At 47.0% G+C, this 23,076-nt stretch overlaps 3 protein-coding genes across 5 annotated transcripts; 2 read left to right on the top strand and 1 right to left on the bottom strand.

The window, feature by feature from the left end:
• Positions 1-5: 5 nt before the first annotated feature.
• Positions 6-12,141, top strand: LOC135332226 (uncharacterized). 2 transcript variants are annotated; one of them, XM_064527590.1, is made up of 35 exons: positions 6-190; positions 409-559; positions 667-763; positions 881-928; positions 991-1,048; positions 1,272-1,376; positions 1,500-1,692; positions 2,061-2,114; positions 2,167-2,289; positions 2,341-2,609; positions 2,687-2,767; positions 2,828-2,991; positions 3,139-3,253; positions 3,308-3,351; positions 3,593-3,807; positions 4,043-4,236; positions 4,308-4,381; positions 4,429-4,522; positions 4,583-4,674; positions 5,293-5,398; positions 5,468-5,731; positions 5,999-6,208; positions 6,395-6,899; positions 6,960-7,324; positions 7,436-7,543; positions 7,604-7,702; positions 7,754-7,829; positions 7,889-7,956; positions 8,091-8,325; positions 9,624-9,796; positions 9,970-10,155; positions 10,611-10,694; positions 10,755-10,820; positions 10,989-11,069; positions 11,166-12,141. In XM_064527590.1, exons 2-35 carry the CDS (start codon positions 409-411, stop codon positions 12,066-12,068), a joined length of 5,700 nt encoding a protein of 1,899 aa, XP_064383660.1. In that variant the 5' UTR covers positions 6-190; the 3' UTR covers positions 12,069-12,141. The 2 variants fall into 2 exon arrangements, with proteins under 2 accessions (XP_064383660.1, XP_064383659.1); XM_064527589.1 differs by having other exon boundaries at positions 2,058-2,114.
• Positions 12,098-22,988, top strand: LOC135332225 (uncharacterized). 2 transcript variants are annotated; one of them, XM_064527588.1, is made up of 22 exons: positions 12,098-12,237; positions 12,418-12,521; positions 12,593-12,780; positions 12,917-14,290; positions 14,437-15,796; positions 16,063-16,315; positions 16,454-16,595; positions 16,655-16,793; positions 16,857-17,085; positions 17,198-17,296; positions 17,356-17,421; positions 17,476-17,809; positions 17,869-17,973; positions 18,038-18,232; positions 18,390-18,518; positions 18,659-18,784; positions 18,925-19,152; positions 19,655-20,449; positions 20,604-20,802; positions 20,960-21,411; positions 21,470-21,565; positions 21,619-22,988. In XM_064527588.1, exons 2-22 carry the CDS (start codon positions 12,479-12,481, stop codon positions 21,811-21,813), a joined length of 6,747 nt encoding a protein of 2,248 aa, XP_064383658.1. In that variant the 5' UTR covers positions 12,098-12,237; positions 12,418-12,478; the 3' UTR covers positions 21,814-22,988. The 2 variants fall into 2 exon arrangements, with proteins under 2 accessions (XP_064383658.1, XP_064383657.1); XM_064527587.1 differs by having other exon boundaries at positions 12,917-14,296.
• On the bottom strand, positions 21,996-23,020 carry LOC135332248 (CD63 antigen-like). The gene has a single exon (XM_064527624.1). The coding sequence runs from the start codon at positions 22,963-22,965 to the stop codon at positions 22,129-22,131; it is 837 nt and encodes a 278-aa protein (XP_064383694.1). The 5' UTR covers positions 22,966-23,020; the 3' UTR covers positions 21,996-22,128.
• Between the last annotated feature and the right edge of the window lie 56 nt (positions 23,021-23,076).

Below are 23,076 nucleotides of genomic sequence, written 5' to 3'. Positions count from 1 at the left end.
AGTCATTCATGTGACTATGAATATCATTAATACAGCAGCCCACAACAGAAGAGAAGGGAGTGTTCTACCAGCCATCTAGCCGGCTAGCGATTGTTAGTAGCCTTCTAGACTACCCTATGCTTGTATCAAGGCAAGCACAGACGATCCTGTTAATGCTGTCCAGAGAGCACCAATCACAGCACGAGTGAAGGTATCTATATCTCTATATCTCTACTACTCTGCATACACTCAGACTTACTGTACCTAGACTTTATACACAGACCTGTTGTCTTTGTGTGATCGATTACTTTCTCTAGCGCTTTAAATATATAAATACGTAGTAATGTGATGTATGTACAGTACGCGCGTGTTTGTATACAACACTCATTATTTGGTGGATGTGTCATTGTTCCCTCGTCATGGACACAGATGTCGGGACAGCGTTCTCACTCCAGCTCTGATGCTAGCAGCACCGCCCTGCCTCCACTCCTGTATCCCCTCTCGTGTATGGTGGAGGATGTACTGAGTCAGGAGGGGGAGCTCTGGGACAGGAACGAGGCTATGCTACAAACTCTGGGGGGTGAGTGGCTCGCTGGGGGGTAGGCTAATCCCGAGGCCGGGGGGAGTAGACTGCACAGTTGATAAGTTGTCTCCATATCATGTTAGTGAGTACCTTCTCCTCTGCAGTGCCAGTTAGTGACGGCAGTGAGGAGGTCTCTGATGGAGTGTCCATCGGCAGCAGTCCACCTGACACCATCACTGGGAGTGGTCTGCAGCTCATTAAGTGAGAGGGATTCACTGTAGTAGGGTCTTACTTGTTGTACATAACTTTATTGAATGTTGTGTGCTTTCCATTTCAGTTTGTTTTAGTGTAACATTGTTTATCTTGTAATGTCTGCAGGTATGGGCGGTTGACTAGCAACATTCACAAGTACTTCAGAAAGCTAGAGTAAGTGCCACCATCTTGCCCCCCCCCCCCCCCCCCACTACCATGACTACCTTATCACACAGGAAGAGACACGCTTGCCTCCACCTCACTGCCAGGAGAGCCAAGCATGACACACTCAGAGTGAGTGGAGGGAAACTGTAATAATTAATGTAATATAGGGAAAGTCCCCCCTTAGCTTGTGTTGCATATTGTCCTGTCCACATGCTCTCACATGTGAATGCACTGAACATGTTGCTTACACCACATTTACTTGCATTTACCATTAGCATAAGTCACTTTACCAAGTTATTAGCATACAATCACATGACAACCCACACATGACAACCCCACACATTCCTTGCAGCACGTGGAGCGGTCAGTCCATGGCAGTGACTCTACCCTCATGAGCGCTACCAGTGCCCTGGGTGCTGAAGCAATCGATGGCATGCTCACTGAACTCAGAAATGAGGTAGCTACTACCAGTAGTAATGTATAATTATATCTATCCTTACTTATACCCTTGGCATGTATCCCCCGTTAATTTACTATTAGCATGTCATGTTTACTTTCCCTGGCTTCTTTCTTGTTCAAGGAGCGCCTGGTGTATCGATGTGCGCTCATGTGTGCCCAGTTCCCCATGCTGAGTGCTCCTGACCCCCCTGACGGCCAATCCCCCTCACCCCCCCTACCCCCACTCCCCGCTAGGTTTGATACTGGACTATTGGGTAGTCTACAAGAGAGCGACCTCTCACGCACGGCACCTGCTGAATTCAACCCCATCATGGGTGAGTGTACGTGTGTGTGTGCGTGTGCGTGTGCGTGGGTGTGTGTGTGTGTGGGTGTGTGTGTGTGTGTGTGTGTGTGTGGGTATGTGTGTGTGTGTGTGTGTGTGTGTGTGTGTGTGTGTGTGTGTGTGTGTGTGTGTGTGTGTGTGTGTGTGTGTGTGTGTGTGTGTGTGTGTGTGTGCGTGCGTGGGTGTGTGCCATACACTATAGCTTTGCTAAACAATGGTGTACGTGTTTCACAGGCTAATTTTGACTGGCCATAACTTCAGTTTTTAGAGTATTCCATTTCCTTATGACATAGTCTGCATATGTAGATTATTGATCTATGATGATCCTAATATATTGAGTTACCCCCTCCTCCACAGCAGGAGTGGAGAATGGAGGTCTGGCTCATGAGCTGCCAAGGGACACACCAAAGAAAGGTAGTTGAGTACCACCTGTACATGTCATCCATTACTGCCCACCCTCTGTTAGAACTCAATGGTGGTGCCTTGTCTGGTGGGAGTGGTCAAAGAGAGCCTACTGAGGTCGGTGAGGGTGTGGATGGAACGGATGGGAAGAAAAAACCAGCTGCCAGTGAACCAATAGCCATCAAGAGTGAGTCAACCTTCTTTTATATAGCTAGCTTAATCTATTCCCTCTTTGTAGCCTCTAAACCAAAGCGGTCGCTGAAACGTAGCCTTCCCAAACCACCAGCTGGTGACTCAGATTCTGAGGATGAGCTGTCGATCATCAACTCTGTTAGGTCAAAGGTCATCACCGGAGTATCGGGAGAGAGGGAACATCCATTTCCCCCTATGGTAACCAGGGAGATGCTATGTAACCTTGTGCGGAGGTCATTCAGTCAGACTGACGAACAACAGCTCATGTTTGAGCAAGCTCTGCGCCAGGAGCACAGTAGGCGGAGCAAGGGAGAGGTGTGTGGTGTGGATAGTGGTGTGGGTGGTGTGAGGCTGTGTGCTCATGTGTCACACACTGTTGGTTGTACATACAGATCCTAGCCAAGGAGCTAGCTAGTCAGCTGCAAGTACTGGAGAACAACGCACATCCGTTCTACAAGCCAAAGTTCTTTGTGGTAAGTCCTCATGCACACACTTGAATAACCTTGGTACAATGACCCCTCCCTCATGTGTAGACGCGTAATGGCTATGACCTGTGGCTGCAAGCAGAGAAGGGTCGAGTTAAGAACCTCATTGACAAGTTCTGGCATTTCTCCATCCCACGTCCCCAGCAATGGCGGCACTTCAGTCCCACTGACTACCACAGGGCCTACTCAACACTACTACAAAAAATCATCACGTGAGTACATTACACAGCTGCTACCGTTCACTGAGTTGAGTTGGAAATTTCACATTCTTGAAAGTGCTCTCTTAATAAATATAAATTTCCCCAATGTGCTATTAATGAGAGTCCACTATATTTGCACATGTCTCTCCCCTCATGCAGAGCTGAGAGTCGTACGACACGTCGTGAGCCAGTGTACTCTGGACGTACCCCGTCCTCCCCTCTCTCCCCCACTGCACATAGACTACTCCAGGAGTTTGGACTGAGATATGGAGTGGTGAGTGTACTCACATTGTCCCCCTCTTTGTGTGTACATGTGGTTGTCATGCAGGGGGAGCTATACAGGAGAATAGTGTACCTCGACTACCTGGCCAAGTAAGTGTTAGAGGCAGCTGTCATTACTAGCACTGGCATGTAGGTACTTGTGAAGTACATGTAGTCTGCTACTGTCATTAGCATATACAGTTTGTATATCAACCTCTTTATTGTTACTACTTTTAGTGCTGTGTGTTATGAAAACACTGAGTGACAAAGGTTCACTTGTGTTGACTGTAGCTATTATTAATGGCTTGTACTGTGTACAATGACTCTTTCTTTACCAACTGTTTCCCTGCAGGCATTTTGATCACGAGATCTGGTACATCGGCCATTGCACCGAGGAGCTGCGTTGTATTCGTGTGCTCCTCCCTCGTAATCGTAACAAGATAACGGCAGTGAGACGGGAGATGGAGATGCTGCGCTCCACAGTACACCTCCTCCACGGTCAGACTGACAACTCACTCACTCGCATCGACAGATTGTTCCTCGAGTCAGACCCACAGGAGGGTGTTGGTGAGGATGGCTGCATGATTTCATAACATTTTTAAATGGCTTGGAGGAACCATATAAGAGTAGAAGCATCCAATGGCCTCACTATGTGTGTTTAGTTATTCCAAGAAGTTTATTGGCCTGTGGTAAATGGTGGACCAATAATCTGATTTGTGGCAAGAATTCCCATCATTTAGTTTATGTAATATTAACTCCTTTGTTGCCTGGACACCAGACTGACTCTGCCCCTCCCCTGCAGCCTGTCTTATTCAACTCCTAGTGGAGGTGTTGGATGCTGAACAGTCTTTGTTTGGTAAGAAGGTTGGTCCCGTGGACCATTGGCTGAAGAGGTACCTCAGGTCCGGGTTTGCTCTGCGTTATGAGCGACGAAAAGTGATAGCCACTGACGAGACTGTGCAAAACTCCACTGCTCAGCCTTTATCATCTACACTGGTACGTTTGGAGACACTGTGGGGGGTAGATTTCCAATGAGAATCGTATGACCCCCCTCCCTACACGTACAGGTGAACTCTCTACTCTTGGACACAAGAGAGGAAGTATTGGATTATCGGGACAAGTATCAGGAAGTGTTTAGACCGTAAGTCTCATCATCCCATCCCCTTCTTGTTAACACGACCCTTGCAGGTATTTCGATATTGTTCCTTTCTCAAAATTGGAGTTCTACCGACTACTCTGTTCTGATGCCTGCAGTCTGTGCACTGGATTGCTGCATCGTCCAGTAAGCACACCATCCTTTAACCTTTAACCTCTTATATTAACTCCTTTATAACCATGTTAGGAGACTCGTCAGCGGATGAGCCTGGAGGTGTTGGGGTTAATGTACCGCCTCAATGAGAGAGATCTGGAGTGGGAGGGAGTCATTTCACCAGGGTACGTATGTGGGGGTTAGGGTTCGCATGCTCAAGTCTCAATTTAAAACGGGCCATAATTTCTCATTTTCGGGAAAAGACCATGGGCTATATATAGCCCACGGTATTTGTCAAAACCAGACCCAAAATAGACTTTTGATTTTAACGCACCACCTGAAAGGCCCCTCTCTAAGCTTTCAGAAAATCAGAAAATCAACGTTATTGGACCATCAGAACTAAAGTTATGGCTGTTCTAAAGATTCTAAGTTTTTCCCAGTAAGGAACTGCAAAAGGTTCTATACCTTGCAACAGCTATAACTTATTTTTAATCGTCCAAATTCAATGATTTTCTGATTTTCTGAAAGCTTAGAAGGAGCTCTTTCAGATCACATGCTCAAATCTCAATTTAAAACGGGCTAATAACTTCTCATTTTCGGGAAAAGACCATGGGCTATAGCCCACGGTATTTGTCAAAACCAGGCCCAAAGTAGACTTTTGATTATAACGTACCATCTCTTTCAGCTGCCATACCTTGAAGTCCATGGATCCAATTTTAACGATTTTATGATTTTCTAGATACCTTTCAATTCGATATCATCAAAGTTCATATTTGAGCAATAAAACTATTTTGACCTTGTAGGCTGCAGCTGTGGCGACGTCATTTCTCTGATCTTGCTCTTGTATGGATGGAGGTACTCGGGAAACAAGTACAGAAGTGGGTCGTCGAGTCCATCGCTGAAGATCAGGTGAAGAATCGATCTGTACTTTGTGTGAAATTGTCCATCTAATGCTTTTATGTGTTCACCCTCGTCCAGTGGATGCTGTTGACATTCTCTGCCCACCCCCCTGACAACTCACCCCCCACACGCTACACGCCCCCCACACCCTCACAACGCCCCTCCCCCCCTAAGCTCATCAAGAGCATTCGTACCTCTCCCTTCCCGTCCCCTAACCCGGGTAATCAAGAGAGGAGATCTGCCTTCACTCCAACTAATACCTTCACCAAGAACTCTGGAGCATTCTCAGCGTACTCCTCCTATGTGGGGGGTCTCCTCAAGAGGACAGAGGGACTGCCGCATGTGAGCTCTCTTTAATTAGAACATGTATCAGTATGTAATATCAAAGTAGAAAGCATGTACACGTACAGTAATTATACATGTACAGCACATTCATAATTATTAATAGTGTATCTTTCCAAAAAACACGTTTATAATGTGAAAATGAAAATTGCTAGAATTGGCTGGGGAAGCACCAAAAAGTGTATAATTATGATGCAATAATTATATTAGTGTGTACATGTACCTAGTGTACAGTGTTCATGTGCTCCCTCCCCCTTCCCCTGCTAGTCGGCCAGTGAGGAGGGCAGTGGTGCTGTGACTGACTCCAGCTCATCACAAACTACCGTATCTCTAGACAGTGCCAGTGGACTGCTGATTGGTGGGGGCATCCCCGCGATGATGGGCAAACTATCAAAGAAACCAAACACTGACTCTCTACTCAACTTTGGGCAGGAGGGTGGTCTTGAGAGCAGTGTGGCATCAGCACATCAAGTGGAGGTAACCAGCACAGCTAGTACTGAGGAATTAGTGCGGAAAGTATTCCACATTTTGGCTGAAATAATCAGTACCTTTGAAAGCCTTCCTTAAAGGTTTGTGTACAAGCCTGTTCCAGTCATCGGTACTGTAGCTGCTAGACTAACCCCCCCCCCCCCCCCACACACACACACACACACACACACACAGGTGGCTGTGTCTGTGTACTCTGGTTGTGAGTCTGATCAAGATGATCTCCACCTCTGTCAGATCTCCCCTTATACCCCCACCCAACCCCTTGACACTGACCCCCAGTTCGGGGCCCTACCCCCAGAGGGGGCCTCAGAGGGCCTCACATCAAGCACTCCTGACACTGAGTCCACAGTAGAGGACATCACTAGAGATGGTGATACTGTCTTCAGTGGTTTGGACGAGGCTCCTCTACCACCCATTGTCTTGGTGTCCAGTCAAACAGACAGCACTGGAGTTCACAGACACAGAAAGAAGTCAACTCCAGCTGCCACTAAGACCCCCCGTGATGATGTTAAGACCCCCCACACTAGTGGACTACAGAACAGCACAGACTTCACTCCCAGCCTCTCCATTGACGACATTGATCCACCGAGGAGACTCAATAGTGATGCGCTACTGAGACCATCTGGTCAAGTAGTGGGAGGGGCCTCAAAGTGGGCAGAGGGATCAGTTAGTACCACAGGTAAGCATGTGGAGTTGACAATTTTAATGGCTGTTACTTACTTCACTGCTATATTTACAGAGGACCATATTCCCCCCGCCTCTGTGAGTACTGTACCAGAGCTGGCACACTGGAGGCAGACACACCCCCATCATGACTCAGTTGCCGTTAACAACCAATCCTTGACAGTGTCGGCTCATTCCTCAAGTCCAGAGTTCATTGACAAACCAGAAGCTAACGAGATGGGCGATAGGGACAACGACTTTGATTGCGATACTCCAGTGAGGTCGCTCTCTCGCCAGTCCTTTCAGAGCTACTTCTTCCCCGTGTCCAGCTCTCCAGTGGACATTGTAACCATGTTGACTCGTCTGGCCTGCTTCACTGGGTCCATTCTCAATGTGCTCACTCCCCGGCTGCCCCGTACCAGCCTCAGAACAAGCAGCAATGTGAGCAGCAAACCAAGTTTGTTAATTCACCATCGCTAATTTAAGCAGTATGCATTTGTAGTCCTTTAAAATCCTCATCACTGATAGCTTGTGGCCCTCTCCCCTGTGTAGCCATCACATGAGTATGCCCCTGAGGTGGTCCAGGCCAGAGAGCAGGCCAAGCTCCTGCTCATCAATGCTGAGAACAATAGAACTGAGTTCCTCAAGAAAATGCACAGAGTACGTTGTTATCTTATCCATGTACAGTGTACTGTTAGCACTGTGTATTGATTGCTCTAGATAATGATGAATGCGCTGAAGCTGTATGCTGACAACCTGCTGTGCATGGATCTGTGCTGCTTCTCTGGAGGAGAGGCCACCACTTTAGTGGGCGAGCAGGTACCATCACATGACTATCATGTGACTATCGTATTACTATCCCTTCTATAGAAACTAGACCACCTGCAACGTAGGAAGACTGCTAAAGAGATCTGGGGCTGTCGACACATGGTGGAGGCTAAACACGGTACCAGCATATTAGCATTAATAGTGTGTGATGTTGACTGTACACACACTTGCCTGCAGGCCTTCACCCCAATGGCATGCCTTGTCAGAGGAGGACCAGCAAACAGTTCGAGAGCATCACCAGAGATGTAAGTGATACTGGATTATTACACCCTCCCCACACACACACACACACACACACACTACACCCCCTCCACACACACACACACACCACACACACATACTACACCCCTCCACACACACACACACACACCACACGCAGATGTGCATCCGTATCAACAACATGCACACTCTGATCACAACCTTCCCCTCGTTGGAGAGCCACCTTTACTCGTCCATGAGAACCTCCATCCAAGCTCCCGCCACTGCCCACGGATACATCTCCAGTGACCCCGGGGAACTAGGTCCACGTCATTCCCACGCCCACTCACAATCATACAAGCCCAACCCACACAGCACACACCCACTCGAGAACAGGGGACCTCTGAGAAGTAACGGTAAGGAACATGTACATATATGTATACACATGTAACAGTTACTGTACTGTTAGTAGCATCAGGAGCACATTACAGAAGGAGCGTCTAACTGTGCATGGGTTCGGAAATCGCATCTCGTGTGCTTTCCTAAACGCCCCATTGCCTTATAAGAAAAGTGTGCAAGTACTGTGTACAGGAGCACATTACAGAAGGAGCGTCTAACTGTGCATGGGTTCGGAAATCGCATCTCGTGTGCTTTCCTAAACGCCGCATTGCCTTATAAGAAAAGTGTGCAAGTACTGTGTACAGGAGCACATTACAGAAGGAGCGTCTAACTGTGCATGGGTTCGGAAATCGCATCTCGTGTGCTTTCCTAAACGCCGCATTGCCTTATAAGAAAAGTGTGCAAGTACTGTGTACAGGAGCACATTACAGAAGGAGCGTCTAACTGTGCATGGGTTCGGAAATCGCATCTCGTGTGCTTTCCTAAACGCTGCATTGCCTTATAAGAAAAGTGTGCAAGTACTGTGTACAGGAGCACATTACAGAAGGAGCGTCTAACTGTGCATGGGTTCGGAAATCGCATCTCGTGTGCTTTCCTAAACGCCGCATTGCCTTATAAGAAAAGTGTGCAAGTACTGTGTACAGGAGCACATTACAGAAGGAGCGTCTAACTGTGCATGGGTTCGGAAATCGCATCTCGTGTGCTTTCCTAAACGCCGCATTGCCTTATAAGAAAAGTGTGCAAGTACTGTGTACATAAAGTACAGACCGCGGTCAGCCTGTGAATATCATTATAAACGGATTTTGTATGTAATGCAGCAGCAGGAGAGCTAGGTTGAGCCAGAAAGAGCTAAAATGAATAGCTAGATCTTTGATGGATGTTGGTATACATCATGGAAGAGGCTGTCATCGGTAAGGTACAGAAAGTTAAAATGGGAGCATATCCAGTCACTTTGTGCAGAGAAAGTTTGCTAGACTTAGGCTAACACATACTAGGCGTTTTGTTTTTGCAGTAGGGAGTCTTACTGGGGTTGTTAGAAGAGAGAGCTTACTACCAGGCCTATAGCTAGCTAGCTAGCTGTAACTTTTCACTTTTATTGACCTATGCTTGGTAAAAATGCATCGTCAGCTCAATTAGCACTCGCCCGCAGACCCACTTAGTGGTTTTGCATATAAGGTCATGCTTTGCAAACTTCCATGAGATGCGATTCCCGAGGTAAGACGCTCCTTCTGTAATGTGCTCCTGGTAGCATGTAGCTCAAGTCTCTGTTGTAGACAAACAGACACTTCCTCTCCCCCCACACACACACACACAGAGGTGCCATCTGTCCCCTCGTCTATCAGTCCCAGTCTTGGCCCCATGGAGCCTGATGTAGGGCGAGGCAGGAAGGAGCTCCCGGATGTTGGGTTCCGGTCCAAGGAGTCACAGCAAGTGCTAGAGTATCTTCGGAGCACTCACACATGTCAGCTCAAACTGCTCTGCTTGAGAGTAAGTCTACACATGTACACGAGTGTGCAGTTTATGTAATTATCATTATATTTATTATTATTTTAGAGTTTGTTTTTTTTTTGCTATATCATTTGTATTGTAATGTAGCTAAATGATTACAATTATGTACATTGTCGTGGTATCACAGTTATAGCATTTAATCCCTGCACCAGTTGAACAAGTTCTTCAAGCCTGCCCTGTCTCTGCTGCTGGAGCTCAAGCTGGTCAACTACCCTCTGGACAAGCGTCTGCTTCCCCTCATCACTTTCCTGGAGAGACATCGACTGGCCCTGCAGAAATACCTCTACCCAGCTTCATTCAACGCCACCATGGAGCTGCTGTGGGAGTGTATTCTGCAGGTAGGGGGTGTGGTTGGGGATGGGGGCGGGGCTTATAACTGTCAGGCCATAAGTAATTCATCTCCACATTTCCATACCCCGTAACATGTAATGTATATATTTAGTACTGGTTGGTTCTGTAACTAGAGTTTTGATGTTCCAAATTAAATGATTTTCTGATTTTCTGAAAGCTTAGAAAAAGCTCTTTAAGATATGGTAAATTTGGAACGGGCCATAGTTTCTCATTGTTCGGGGGGAAAACCATGGTATTTTGTAAAAACAGGCGCCGTTTTGTTTTTAACGCATAATCTGAAAGGCCTCTTTCTAAGTTTTCAGAAATCATAAAATTAACATTATTGGTCCAACGGAACAAAATGTTATGGCCGTTAGAATATGCTCTATTTAACGCTATATACAGTGTGTGCGTATACTGTGGTGTTGGCACATGTAGTGATAAGCTGTTGTTAATATTACAGGATCTTGAAGGTGAGGCTGTACAGTTGAGGTCTCAGAAGAAGCCAGTCACGGATCGAGCTCAGATGCTATTACAGGTCCTCTCGGTAAGTGACACGCCCACCCCACCCCCCTTGTGTGTGAGCTGTGTACCCTCCACCCTGCAGATTCTGATGGAGTTCATGCACCACAAGAACGAGGGACTGCCCCTCGACATTCTCACCGGGTCATCTGTGAGCATTCAGTAACTGTGTCTCTGTACAATGGAAGCTTATAATAATAATAATGCACTGTACATTGAAGCCTTTAGTGCACTGTACTCATAGGAAAGCAATGGAGCTAGTGCTGTAGCAGTACTAACAGTAATGTAGACTGTGTACTTATGATGTGTGTGTGTGCAGGGGTACCTCCTGGGTCTACTGGATGTGATGACACGATCCACTGACCAACTTGTGCTCATGTTCAACAAACTCAGTGCCCCAGTAAGTGCTGTAGCCATGGAAACCTCCATAGGCTAGCAGCTTGTACTACCATTAAAGACAAGTGTGTTTATGGTTATTTTCTTGTATTTTCTGCAGCAATTTTCGAGTGGCCATGACTTGAGTCAATCCCCTGTGCCCATCGATGCACGACTGCTGCAGTGTCTACGCAACCAGCTGCACCGGTTTAAGAAGTGCTTCACTGGCAAAGAATTTGTCGATAAAGTATTGGAAGTGGGACAATTGTTTGACTTCAGATCAGAGCCGTCGTCCAACGCCTCCACTCCCATACAGGTGGCGGGACAAGCCGGGGTTAGTCTGGGGGGCCAGCCCGTAGAATACACGGTCCGTTATGCTACAGAGTTAGCCCAGTTCCTGCTGAGGGAGTCTGTCTTGATCGAGCTACCGAGTAGCAGTGGTTCTCTTCGGAGTGGTGCCTCGTTCACTCCTGCCCCATCAACAGACGATGAAGATAGTCTGGGTGAGAGTCTAGAGAGACATGAGCTGAGTGATGGACTATCCACTGAGTCTCAGACATCTTTATCCTCTCAAAGACGCAGTGCTGGTCGATTGGAGCACCAAGCAATATTCAACAGCTACTCGCAACGAAGTGCTGCATCCATTTCAAGAAGTGGTCAGCAGACGTTCTCGAATAATCAGTACGTGTTCTACAAGTTTGCAGACTCTCAAGATGCTGACAGTAACTCTCTTTATCAAAGTCATATTTTAGCAGCCTCCACAGCCATGAACCAAACCACCCACACTGGACATTTGACGCTGGGTACGTCTCTCAGTCGATCCACAGCAGCTTCACTACAGGAGGAGCATCGAGAGTTCACTCTAGCTAGACAAGGCACTCTGTTCCTGGTATACGACCTCCTGGTACAGAGAAGCAAGAAAGAAAGAAGAGCTAAACTATTTTTGCAGACACCGAGAGCCCTCGAGGTTGTGGAGCTAAGGAGAAGACGAAATGTTGACTGTAACCTCATTTTCAAGATGTAGTTTGAGCATTTTTGTGTAATAGAGTGATATATTTGAAGTGAGCTATGAGAGCTATAAAAATATTGTTATCTGTTGTCGGCCATTTTGTTGATAAAACATAAACTTTGTGCACGTGAGTGCCATACCCACGTGGCATGTGTAAGCAAAAACATACAAGACAAAAGCGAAGGTAAGATTTGCATGCCAGGCTAGGCTGCAGTATACATGTATTTGACCGCACATTGTGTAGACGTGTATGAACCACGCTGCACACACACACACACACACTTGTCATTGCATGCATAACATACACATGTTGAGTAGTGATACAAGCATCACTATAATATATTGACCCTGTTTGTGTGTTCAGGTGATCGTGTGCTAGAGCCGATACACTTGGAGGCTTGGAGATTATTTATTTTGCAACTAATATGGACGGACGATCAGGAGGATCACCATGTGGTCGTTGCCAAGGTAACACTGCAATGCATTAAACTACACACTACGCAGAGTATAATCAATAAATTGCTAATTTCCTCCGTCAGTTTCGTTGGCCCCCAAGATTGTCCTGACTAAAGTAGCTCTTGACTCTCGTGTCATCAACCGATTCATACGCACCTACATGTCCCCGGCCAATAACCACACCCACTCATCCAGAGACCACACCCACCAGGGAGGGAGCTCCTCTGCGGACGTATCGATCCCAGTACCTCCTGTGATTCAACCTATGAGAGTGAGTGTGTGTGAGTGTGTGTGGGGGGGGGGTTCACTTGATTATAACCTGAATTGAAAGCGGGAGAGCCTGTATCTTATAGTATTGTGATAGTTTAAATTTTGTAAATTTATATTTTGCGTGTGTCATTCTCCAGGCCACCCCCCTAGTACTCACCAGACCTGCCACTGTGCCCAGTCAAAGAAGTGCGGTGAAATCGTCCAAAAAGAGGAAGAAATTATTGCTGAAACAAAAACGAAGTTCGAAATCCAGTATAGTAGAAAATGGTGCAGCAGTCGTCGGTGCGGAGTCTTCAAATGTTTACCTTAATAAACCAATCAGCTTCAAGTCTGACGTACCTGTTGCCCATAGTAACTCGTCTATATTGAACAGTGGCCACTCTTTGTCCAGTGTGTACAGCACCCCCACCAAGTCGACCAATGACCCCTCCATCTTTGAGAGCCCCTCCACTTACATTGGCCCCCTCACCACCAACTCACTATTGACCTCACCCAATGTGACACTCGGGAGTGATTTCGATGGCATTACAGATTGGTTTGATTTTGAAGACCAGATTCAAACGGCTACCAAGCAGCTAGCTATAGAGCCGCACGAGAGCAGCAAGCATATTACTAGTACACAGTTAATGAGTCATCCCGCTGTACCACACTCCACCGAGGATGTGGCACGCATTCCAACACCAGCTGTCAGGGTATCACCAGATGCAGGGAACCTCTCAATGGCAGCTGATACATTGCCCAAGCTTAGACGGAAGGAAAAACAACCCCGCAAGAAACTCGTGAAGATGAAACCTGCTATCGTTTTGGACAGCTTTGGAAATCCCATAAAACGAAAGCGAGGGCGTCCAAGGAAACACCCCCTTTCCCTTACTGGTCAGCCTGTTGTAAAGATAGAGCCTCCCGACATCAGCCAGCCACACCCACTCTTAGCAGAGCCGGCAACAAAGAACAAAAAGAAGAAGCACGACAAGGCAGCTGCTCAACTCATCACTCAAGTGTTTGGCCAGGGATGGGAGAAACGGAAATTCCCCCACCAGACAACGGTTGAGGATCAAGGTTATTACACGTGCATCTCAGGGAGTGACTCCAGCTCCAGGAGCTCCCACATCCCAGTATCCCATTCTCCTCTGGACAACATGCTCAGTCCGGACTTCATTAGGAGCCAGCCGTCTGTGTTGATACAAGATCCCATACTGCTTGGTCAGGAACCACTTGCAAACCAAAACCAGGACATTTCAGTCAGTGTACTGGTGGAGTCAGGACAGTGTGATGTGCAGGCTGCCCTACCAAATGAGCCATCTGATGTAGAGCTAATCCGCCAGCTGGACGCTTTGCTTAGTGACGAAGGTGCTCATATATTGGACGATATGATAATTGGTGAGACACAGGAGGTGACAACGTATGAAGATGAAGAGGCCATTCTGAGCTCTGAGAGTGTCACTGGCTGTCTGGTGAAGCTGCAGCAGTGTGGGCGTATCACTGGGGCAACTCATCTGGTGTCCAAGCAAGGGGTACACGTGCGTGGGTGTGTGTGTGTGTGTGTGTGGGTGTATTTTAGGCTATTCGTACACTTGATGCAGTTAGTAGCCTGCTTTGCACATGTACAGTATCTGTACGGCTTGTACTTGTACAGATTGTTACACTGTCCCCCTCCCAGGTGGCCGGCTCCATCCAGACTAAGGTCAAACAGTTCAAAGGGCAAAAGGTCAAGAGGTCAGTGACTAACACGAAGGCAGTAACTCCTCGACACAAGTCAACTCCATCCATGGTCAACTCACGCACTAAGTCTGGACGTACCATCAAGCCAACTCCTCGAATGATGGATTTCAGTAATGGCACGGATACCTTGTTAGACGACTCGCTGCCCACTTCTCCCAATCAGGGAGGCAGCAATGAAAGTGAAGAAGAAGTTCTGATACCTAAGAAAAAAGAAATTGAACCTTTAGACGATGTGAGTGAAGAAGAAGCCTCTGTTGTCAGTGACGGTGCCTACACTGCCACTCCACCAGTACCCCCCAGGGCTGCTACTCAGACCCCCCACATTGACTCTAAATTGAAACTGAAACTCAAGGACTTGCGATTGTCCATTCCTCGCAGTCCTGTTACACAGCGGCTAGGAAGCTTCAGTTTCAAACTTCCCAAACTGTCCAGTGTGGCTAGTGTGGGGAACACCAGCTGTGCTAGAATAGTGACGATTGAGAGCACCCCCCCTCCGGCTCCTAAACAAGGGGTAGCATTTAATCCCCCCACAGTGATGCCCCCCAGCACGGAGGCATCAACCCCCAACAACAATAACACATTAAACATGTCTCTAGACGCAATACTCAAGGAAATGGACCAAGCAAAAGCTGCAGAGCAGATAGTGTCGAGTGATGCACGAGTTGTCACGGTGAACCCTGCAGACCCTCCGATATATCAGCGTCTTGATTCGGAAAGGACGGTTAGATTCACAACTCCAGACTTCGATGGTTCTCTCACGGACAATGACATCAGTGATCTCTTCTCCCCACTCGATGTTGAGACCTCGTTGGAACAAGTGCTACAAGGGGACAGTTTGTTTGGACCTGAACCAGCCGATAAAGGACCACCCGATACAGGACCACTGAGAGTAGTTATAGATACAAGCAATGATGCTAGCCCTGTCAAGGTCAGAGAGGTGCGGTTTAAACTGGAGGAGGATGGTGGTGACGGTGACGATGACTGTAGCACAGCAGAGGAACCATTCTGTTTCAATCTCTCACCAAGTAATTCATTTGAGGATGACAGTAGTGTGGCCACACCCCCTCCAAAGGGGGAATCCCCTGATGAAGATGCGATTGATCTCCATGCCGATGATTTTGATATGTTTGATTCTGATGTGAAGGACACGCCTCTCTCCAGCATATTATTCAAGAGACCACCACTGCCTAAGAAAACTGATGTTCGTATAAAGCCTCCTTTTATTAAAACCACACCCACCCCACCCCCCTGGAGACAGAAGCAGCGACCCCACTCTCACCCAGTGTCACCAGATGAAGGTGAGTGATGCCGGTTAAGTTACACAGACCCTAACTTTCACTGCAAAGCTGAAACTTATACCCACATAATTGTATAGTACATGTACATGCATTGTGTATGTGTGTATTGTTGTGGCAAAAATTAATAATAAAACTTGTCGTTTGCCGTTCATACAACTTTTAAGTTGTGTGCTGACTAGACTGTTCGCAACTGATGGCTACTACACATTGTACACATTGTACTGCATAACCCACTGTGATGGTGTCTTGTACAATACCCCACCCAGGTGGTTCATCACCTGGATACAATCATCCTCCTGCCTTGATGCCCTACAAGAAGGAACAGGTGTCACAGTGGGTGGCCGAGGCACAGAGGCACACAGGTTTCTTCCCGCCCACTCCACACAGGACTGCGCATGTCCCGGGCTCATTCGACCCCTCGGGGGGGGTCCTAAATAGGAATGGAAACTCTTCAAATGAACGGCTACGATTTGATGAGCCTCAACCACGACCAATCTCACCAGCCGGCAAGCCTCAGGGGTAAAAACACACACACACACACACATTTGCTACTGCAGCTCTTAAAAAGAGTTTTTCTTTACTAGTGTGAATTAACTAAATATTTTCACGTGTATATTGTATGGAGTACGTGTGGTTTATAGCTGCCCTTCTCTACAGGGGTAATAAGGACTTGTTCCCACGGTCACTATTGGGAGGCCATTGTCAATACTTCCTCAGAGGACGCTGTGACTTCAACAACTGTCGTTTCAAACACACACCACTCAACCTTGTCCCACTGCACATCCTCGAGGTTGCCTTGGTAATGAAGGAGCTATAAATTAGTTGATTAATTAATTGTTTTTAATCTCTTATGTGCAGTTTCAAGGAACTCCTGTCGACAGTGTACCAATGGAGGTGCTCTATCACTATGGCAACGACCCCCCCTCTTGCTCCCAGCTCTCGGCTAACTGGAAACAGTTCATTGATCTCATACACGGATTGCTGTACAAGAACTTTGGTGAGTTCAGAGCCTCGTGTGTAACAGTACAGTGCTCTATATATTCAGTGTCTTACACTACAGGTGCTGTGTCCACTGCCTACCAGTATTTCAGCTTCAGTGTACAGTTTACTCTTGAACTGCTCAAGCGTATCCTGGAGCTGTGTTCCCTCCAGCCTCCCACTGGTCACCATGGAAACCCACTCGCCCTCGCAGAGAACATCTTTGCTGGCCTCAGAAAGAGAGGACGTTTCGGTCGAGATATCTGCTACTTCTATTTAAAAACTCTCTCTAATTTTGACGTCCCCTTGAAGTAAGTGTAATATGTTCGTGTACAGTGTACGTAGGTCATGTGCATATCATGTGCTGTACCGTAGATGCTCGGATATTTTTGTTTTGATGCTATTTTGTATTTGTTCTGTTAGGTTGATGGAGGGATACAAGGTGATGAGGTCACTGGGGGAACCCCCTAATCACGACATCTTCCTGCTCATGTTAAGACTGAGCAAAACTCTAGGACAACGGTAACTATATATAATGACGTTGTGTGTTTCCATGGTAACGTGTGCTTGCATATATATAGAGTATTTGACCTTCTTGATGATATTGAGAAGTGTGTCCCTCCCCTCACGAGCATGGAGGCTGCCAGGTGACTTGCATACGCTATTAGGATCACAGCATTCATGCGTGTATGTACGTGCAGGTGTGTCAATCGCCTCATTGATATTGCTGACTCTGCACTGTTATTGACGCACATAAAGCGGCTGGGGCAATGGTTGGAGCACACCTCCCTCTCAATCACCAGCAAGATCACTGGACCAGCATTCATCAAACTAGCAGCTCTGTTCACTCAAGAGCAGAACTGGAGCCCGCTGATTACTCTGTATCACAGCTGTCCTAAGCATGCGGCCACTCTGGAGGGCAGTCAGATCTCCGAGGCTCTTCACACTTCAGTGACCGTGTTAGGGCCCTCGGACAAGATGGCTGACATCCTGAGCATGCTGAGTGACGAACAGCTGGCTGGAATATCATCGGAGGTGAGACATCGCTAACAGCTATAGGATGAATGTGTACTAGCTATCGTTGTTACTGGTAGGTGTGGAATAGGATGATTACTGATTGTGCGGAAAAGGGCAAGGTTCAAAGGGCACGGAGATTCTACCGAGTGGCTGCCACACACAAGAAACAATTCTCTGTACATGTGAGTTCAAGGTTTAAATTCTGTGTAGTTCCTATTGTACCTCCCCACACACACACATGTACAGACATCGTCTGCTCTGTTGAGGCTGCTCATGTCACAAGGCGAGCATTCTGAGGCTGTGGGTGTACTCAAGCAGTGTCTTGAGACCACACCCTTTGCCCCACCCCCTCTCTCACTCCTCACCCAACTCTGTGATGTCATGGACACTCCCAGTGACTTACAGCTGGTCATCAAAACTCTCATTGTTACCAATACCACAGTAAGCAGCAGAAACTATTTATTCTTCTGAAACGTTATCCATACACATCACACCCACACCACCCACATCACACACACACACACACACACACACACACACACACACACACACCACCCACATCACACACACACACACACACACACACACGCACGCACAGCCACCCCCAGCTGTCCTGCAGAGCCTACTGAATGCCCACTCCAAACAGAAGGCCTACAAGAGACTGGCGGAGGTGGTCGCGTTCTCTCTGGACTACAACACGGTGCTAGACAAACTGTTCTATCAGAAGGTACTATTCACACGCATGCCTCAGGATACTGCAGTTTAATTTGAGAGTACATTACTACACTATTTGAGTAACTGTAAATTCAGTTCTCGTGGCCTAAATTTTGATGTTTATTGTCAAGTATTAATGACCTTATCCTCCAGGTGCTGGTTGAGCTGCGGCAGTGGGGCAGGGACCAGGACGCCATCTCCACTGTATACAAGGCTCTGCGGAGAGTGGAGAACCTCGAGACCAGTGACGAGGGATTTAGTATCCCCAGCAGTTTGGATGTACGTGACTTGCATATGATTGATTTCTACTATTGTAAATCATCATTCTATTAATATCAGTGATTACGTTGAGTGGCCTTTGAAACGCCTGTGTGCTAAATACTTCGTTCTAGTCTACTGGCAATTTCCTTGTCCTGCAGAGCCCCCCCTCCCCTCCGCCCTGGCCCCCCACTGGGGGTAGTATCAGCCCCTCGGTACCAACTGCTCTTACCACCAAGACCCTGCTCACTACCTCTCTATCAACTCCCACCTCGATTCCTGCCGTTAGTGGAGGAGGTGTGGCCAAGGCTGCTGGGAGTCTGTCCCTGGAGAATATGATGAAAGCAAGCACCTCACAAGATCAGAGCTCTCTCATCAAGCTCATCGAGGTGAGGCCAGGGGGGTGGGAGTTTTGATTGTGAGATATACAGAATGCTAAATTATGGGAAATACGTGCATTTTGTTAACCTAGTACACTGTGTTCATGTAGTCTGCATATAATAGAGCATCTTTAAACGGCCATAACTTTAGTTCTGTTGGTCGAATAACAATAATTTTATGATTTTCTGAAAGCTTAGAAAGACCCTTTTCAAATGGTATGATCAAATCCCGAAGTTGGAACTGGCCATAATTTCCTATTTTCGGAAAAAGACTGTGAGCTATAGCCCATGGTATTTTGTCAAAAACAGACCAAAAATAGACATTTGATTTTAACACATCACCTGAAAAGTCTCTTTCTAAGCTTTTAGGAAATCATAAAATTAACGTTATTGGACCAACGAAACTAAAGTTATGGCTGTTCAAAGATGCTCTATTTAACACTATACATACATGATTGCATCACATGTACAAAGCTACATGTACTAGTAACCACACTTGTCATTGTTTCAGGTGAATGGTTCACTGGGTCAGTTTGGAGCAGTGGCCTCCGTCCTTGTGTCCTTCCCCGACTCTCAGAGTCACTATGACAACCAAACGGTGGGTGTGGTGTGGAGGGCCATCAATAACTCTTCCCTCAAAACAGCCAACGCCTTCTCCAGTTTACTAGCAGCATTAGCACAGTCCCGATCACACGCTTTCTCCTCACCCCCACAATCAGCACTGCTGCCATCAGACAAATGGCTCGTCAGTCAACTCGGTATTGCAATCTTAAAGATTTACGAAACCAAGGAAGATTGGCAGAGTGGTTTTGTGGTGTTACACCATCTTCATCGTTATGGTATCCACTATGTGAAACTGTCTGAGCCTAGTGCCCACCTCCCCCCGTGTTCCCCTGTCCCTCCCACCCCCTGTACTGTTGCCCTCTCCGCTATCAACGTGTGTATGCACATGGACCAGGTGAACGGGGCACTAGAGGTCCTGCAAGGCTGTGAGTGGATACAAGCCTCCAACAATGAAGAGCTTCTCTTAAGGACAAAGTTGCTCACAGAGATGGTTGAAAAGTTCCTTCATTTGCGGGAAACTCAGAAAGCTTGGAAGTGTTTACTAGCCATAGACTCGGAGTCAATTGTGAAGAACTATCAACACGCTGTCATCAACCTTCACAACAAGTTACTTCAGACACTGCTCTCATCTAAAGATGTCAGCCTTGCTCTGAGTGTGTACCAGGTGATGAGAACCAATAAACTGCAATGTCTACCTGTCTACTTTAGCTGTCTCCTTCGGAGCCTCTGCAGTGATAACCAGGTGGGTTGTCATACTCGTGCATTGCTGTATATCATGTGCACTTTTGGGTTGGCCCTAATAAAAGTGCGAGCTTACATGTACAGGAAACCGGGCGACGTACATGAAATCTAAATGGTGTTTATATCCAACCATTCCATGCCACGTCTTCCCTCAGGAGTTAGTTGCTAAGGAGCTCTGTAAGACGGCCATTTCAGACAGCTTCTATTGTTCTCTGAGTGGAGACAACCTCCTCCAGGTCACCCTGCCAGCTGGTCTGGTTCGCCTGGAGCTGCATCTCTTGCTAGAGGACCACCTTCGGAAGGTCATACAGACTGTGGACACATTACAGCCATTGCTAGTGCAGTTCAACACAGGTGAGTGTGTGCTGTGGCCTCAGGCACATTCCTCCCCATTAAGTAACATGCATGTACATGACCATAAATACTTAAGCTAGTATATAGTATAATTCAGTTAGAACACTAGCGCACATGTCAGAATGTTGCTTAGCAATGTTATACATTCATTATGCAGATTCTCGCTCGTACCTGGAACAAGTATTCTCCACAGACTTTGACCCTCCATTGACGGTCCACTTCCTGGCTAAAGGCAGCTCGCTCTCTATCTCTCCGTCCTCCCTGGCAATCTGGGCATCTCAGCACAAGCTCACTAGACCCTCTGTATCACCACGCCCACTTCCTGTCACCCCCATGCAGGCTCACAGTATTACAGAGCTAGTCAGGACAGCAAAGCCATTGTTGAAGGCTTCTAATAAGAGGAAGGTGGAATCACATGACCTATCACATGACTCTGCTTCAGACTCTTCGAGAGTTTGTCCACTGCCGACTGTCCCTGGTGAGCAATGTCCTGTTGAGAGTGATGTGGGCGTGGGCGTGGCTGGGAAGAGACCTGTTCGACTGAAGAGGAAGAGGACATTGTGTGACACAGAGCCACTCCCACAAGACACCCGCCCTCCTCCCACAAAGGTGAGCATATGGTCATACCACAGTATAATTATTGTCATAAAATATTGGGTTGCCACAGAAACCGCTGGTTGATAAGGAGCTCAAACACACAGCGTGCCAACTGTTCATCAATCATTTGAAGCCTTACTATCAAACAAAAAAGTTCAAAACCCCGGTAAGTACCCCCCAAACCACACCCCTTGCCACCTTCGTTACCCCCCCCTACAGGGCGACTACAAACACTTAATAAAAACCCTCTCACTGAAATACTTCAAGACACTGCGGACTCAAGAAGCTCCTCTCCTGGAGGCAATGGACAGTGACATTGCTGCCATAGTAGCCAGCCTCATGCCGAGGGTCCGCGTGTACTCCTCTGATATGGTCCACGAATTGGGACTGTACACAAACTCCGATGATACTTAGCTATTTCATATCTGATCGTACCTTTTTTGAGAGAATGCTCAAATTGTTTAGTTATTTGTATGTAGTAGTGTGTGTCATGTTCAATGCAGTCATGTTATTCATCTTCATTTATTTACCCTCCATGTTTTGTATGTGACCTTGCCAAAACATTCATGCACTTGCTCATTGATTGGCATTCGAACTTGTAAACATTTCAAAAAATTATAATTAAGTGAAGAGACAAATAAATGAGACATACATATACCACATAGCGAGATATAGAGAGAGGTGATATTAAAAGTGACAATATTAATATTGAATACAAAGTCCTATTAACTAGGTCTGTTCTTGTAGCAGTCTTTTGTAGCTGTATTTACTCTTCTTCTCAGCTCTGGAGCTAGCGTAAACCATCGAGCATGCCAACAACACTCCCGTGAACTGAGCAGCTGCAAACACAATCACCACTATGGCAATAATCAGATCGTGTTCCTTCAACGTTCCGATCACTGAGTCTGGGCATCCGGTGAGGTAGAGTTTGTTTGAAGCCCCTGAGGTCGCATTCATACGAGCCATCGTACAGTCGGCCTCTTCCAGATTGGCATGGCAACAAGACGCAGGGACAGTGCCGTTATCGAAGACATTCCGATAAGAAGTGAAATTGTCAGCTCCACAGCACTTGTGATGATTTTGGAAAGTGTCCCACTCATGAGTCACACTCGTGTAGTTAGGGCGGCCGTAGTTCATCAGCGATCGTTCCGCACTCTTAACAAAGACATTCCTCAGTTGGTCTCTGAAAACAACGGCCGACACACCGGCTCCTATCTCATTGATGATGAGTAATACCAGGACAAACGCATACACTCCAATGAGAATGCGCCCAGTGATAGTACGAACAAACAACCCTCCAACCACTCCAATCAGACCTAACAGAGCCACGATGATGCCGGCCACTATCATTGAGAGAGGTAGTCTGGACAATTGCGAGTCGCCATCACTGATGACAATGAGTTCCTTCTGGGAGAGCATGGCCCAGAGCCCCACTCCTCCCACAGCCAGGCCGAACAGAATTATGGTCACTCCCACACACACTTGGACAGCTTGCATACATATTTGGAAAGCATTAGCTTTCATTGAGGACCAGAAAGATCTCTTGGAAGGTTCTTCTAACTCCATGGTCGGCTGCTTCTTTGACAAAATTAATAATAGATCCAATTATGTGATGTCACGTAGGTCCTTCAAAAATTACTTTGTTTGAAACAGTTATTTTTTTCACACGACCTTTCC

Source organism: Halichondria panicea, chromosome 2 (assembly GCF_963675165.1).
Source record: "Halichondria panicea chromosome 2, odHalPani1.1, whole genome shotgun sequence".
Taxonomy (NCBI): Eukaryota; Metazoa; Porifera; class Demospongiae; order Suberitida; family Halichondriidae; genus Halichondria; species Halichondria panicea.
Note: the sequence above shows the minus strand (reverse complement) of the source record. Positions and strands in the feature narration are given on the sequence as shown.

Excerpts from the sequence above, each read along its gene's own strand:
- LOC135332226 (XM_064527589.1), top strand. The coding sequence starts at position 409 with ATGTCGGGACAGCGTTCTCACTCCAGCTCTGATGCTAGCAGCACCGCC. Across the intron at positions 3,352-3,592 it reads TACCTCGACTACCTGGCCAA|GCATTTTGATCACGAGATCT; the intron begins GTAAGTGTTAGA and ends GTTTCCCTGCAG. Across the intron at positions 5,732-5,998 it reads GGACAGAGGGACTGCCGCAT|TCGGCCAGTGAGGAGGGCAG; the intron begins GTGAGCTCTCTT and ends TTCCCCTGCTAG.
- LOC135332225 (XM_064527587.1), top strand. The coding sequence starts at position 12,479 with ATGGACGGACGATCAGGAGGATCACCATGTGGTCGTTGCCAAG. Across the intron at positions 15,797-16,062 it reads CCCAGTGTCACCAGATGAAG|GTGGTTCATCACCTGGATAC; the intron begins GTGAGTGATGCC and ends TACCCCACCCAG. Across the intron at positions 19,153-19,654 it reads CTCTCATCAAGCTCATCGAG|GTGAATGGTTCACTGGGTCA; the intron begins GTGAGGCCAGGG and ends TCATTGTTTCAG.
- LOC135332248 (XM_064527624.1), bottom strand. The coding sequence starts at position 22,965 with ATGGAGTTAGAAGAACCTTCCAAGAGATCTTTCTGGTCCTCAATGAAA.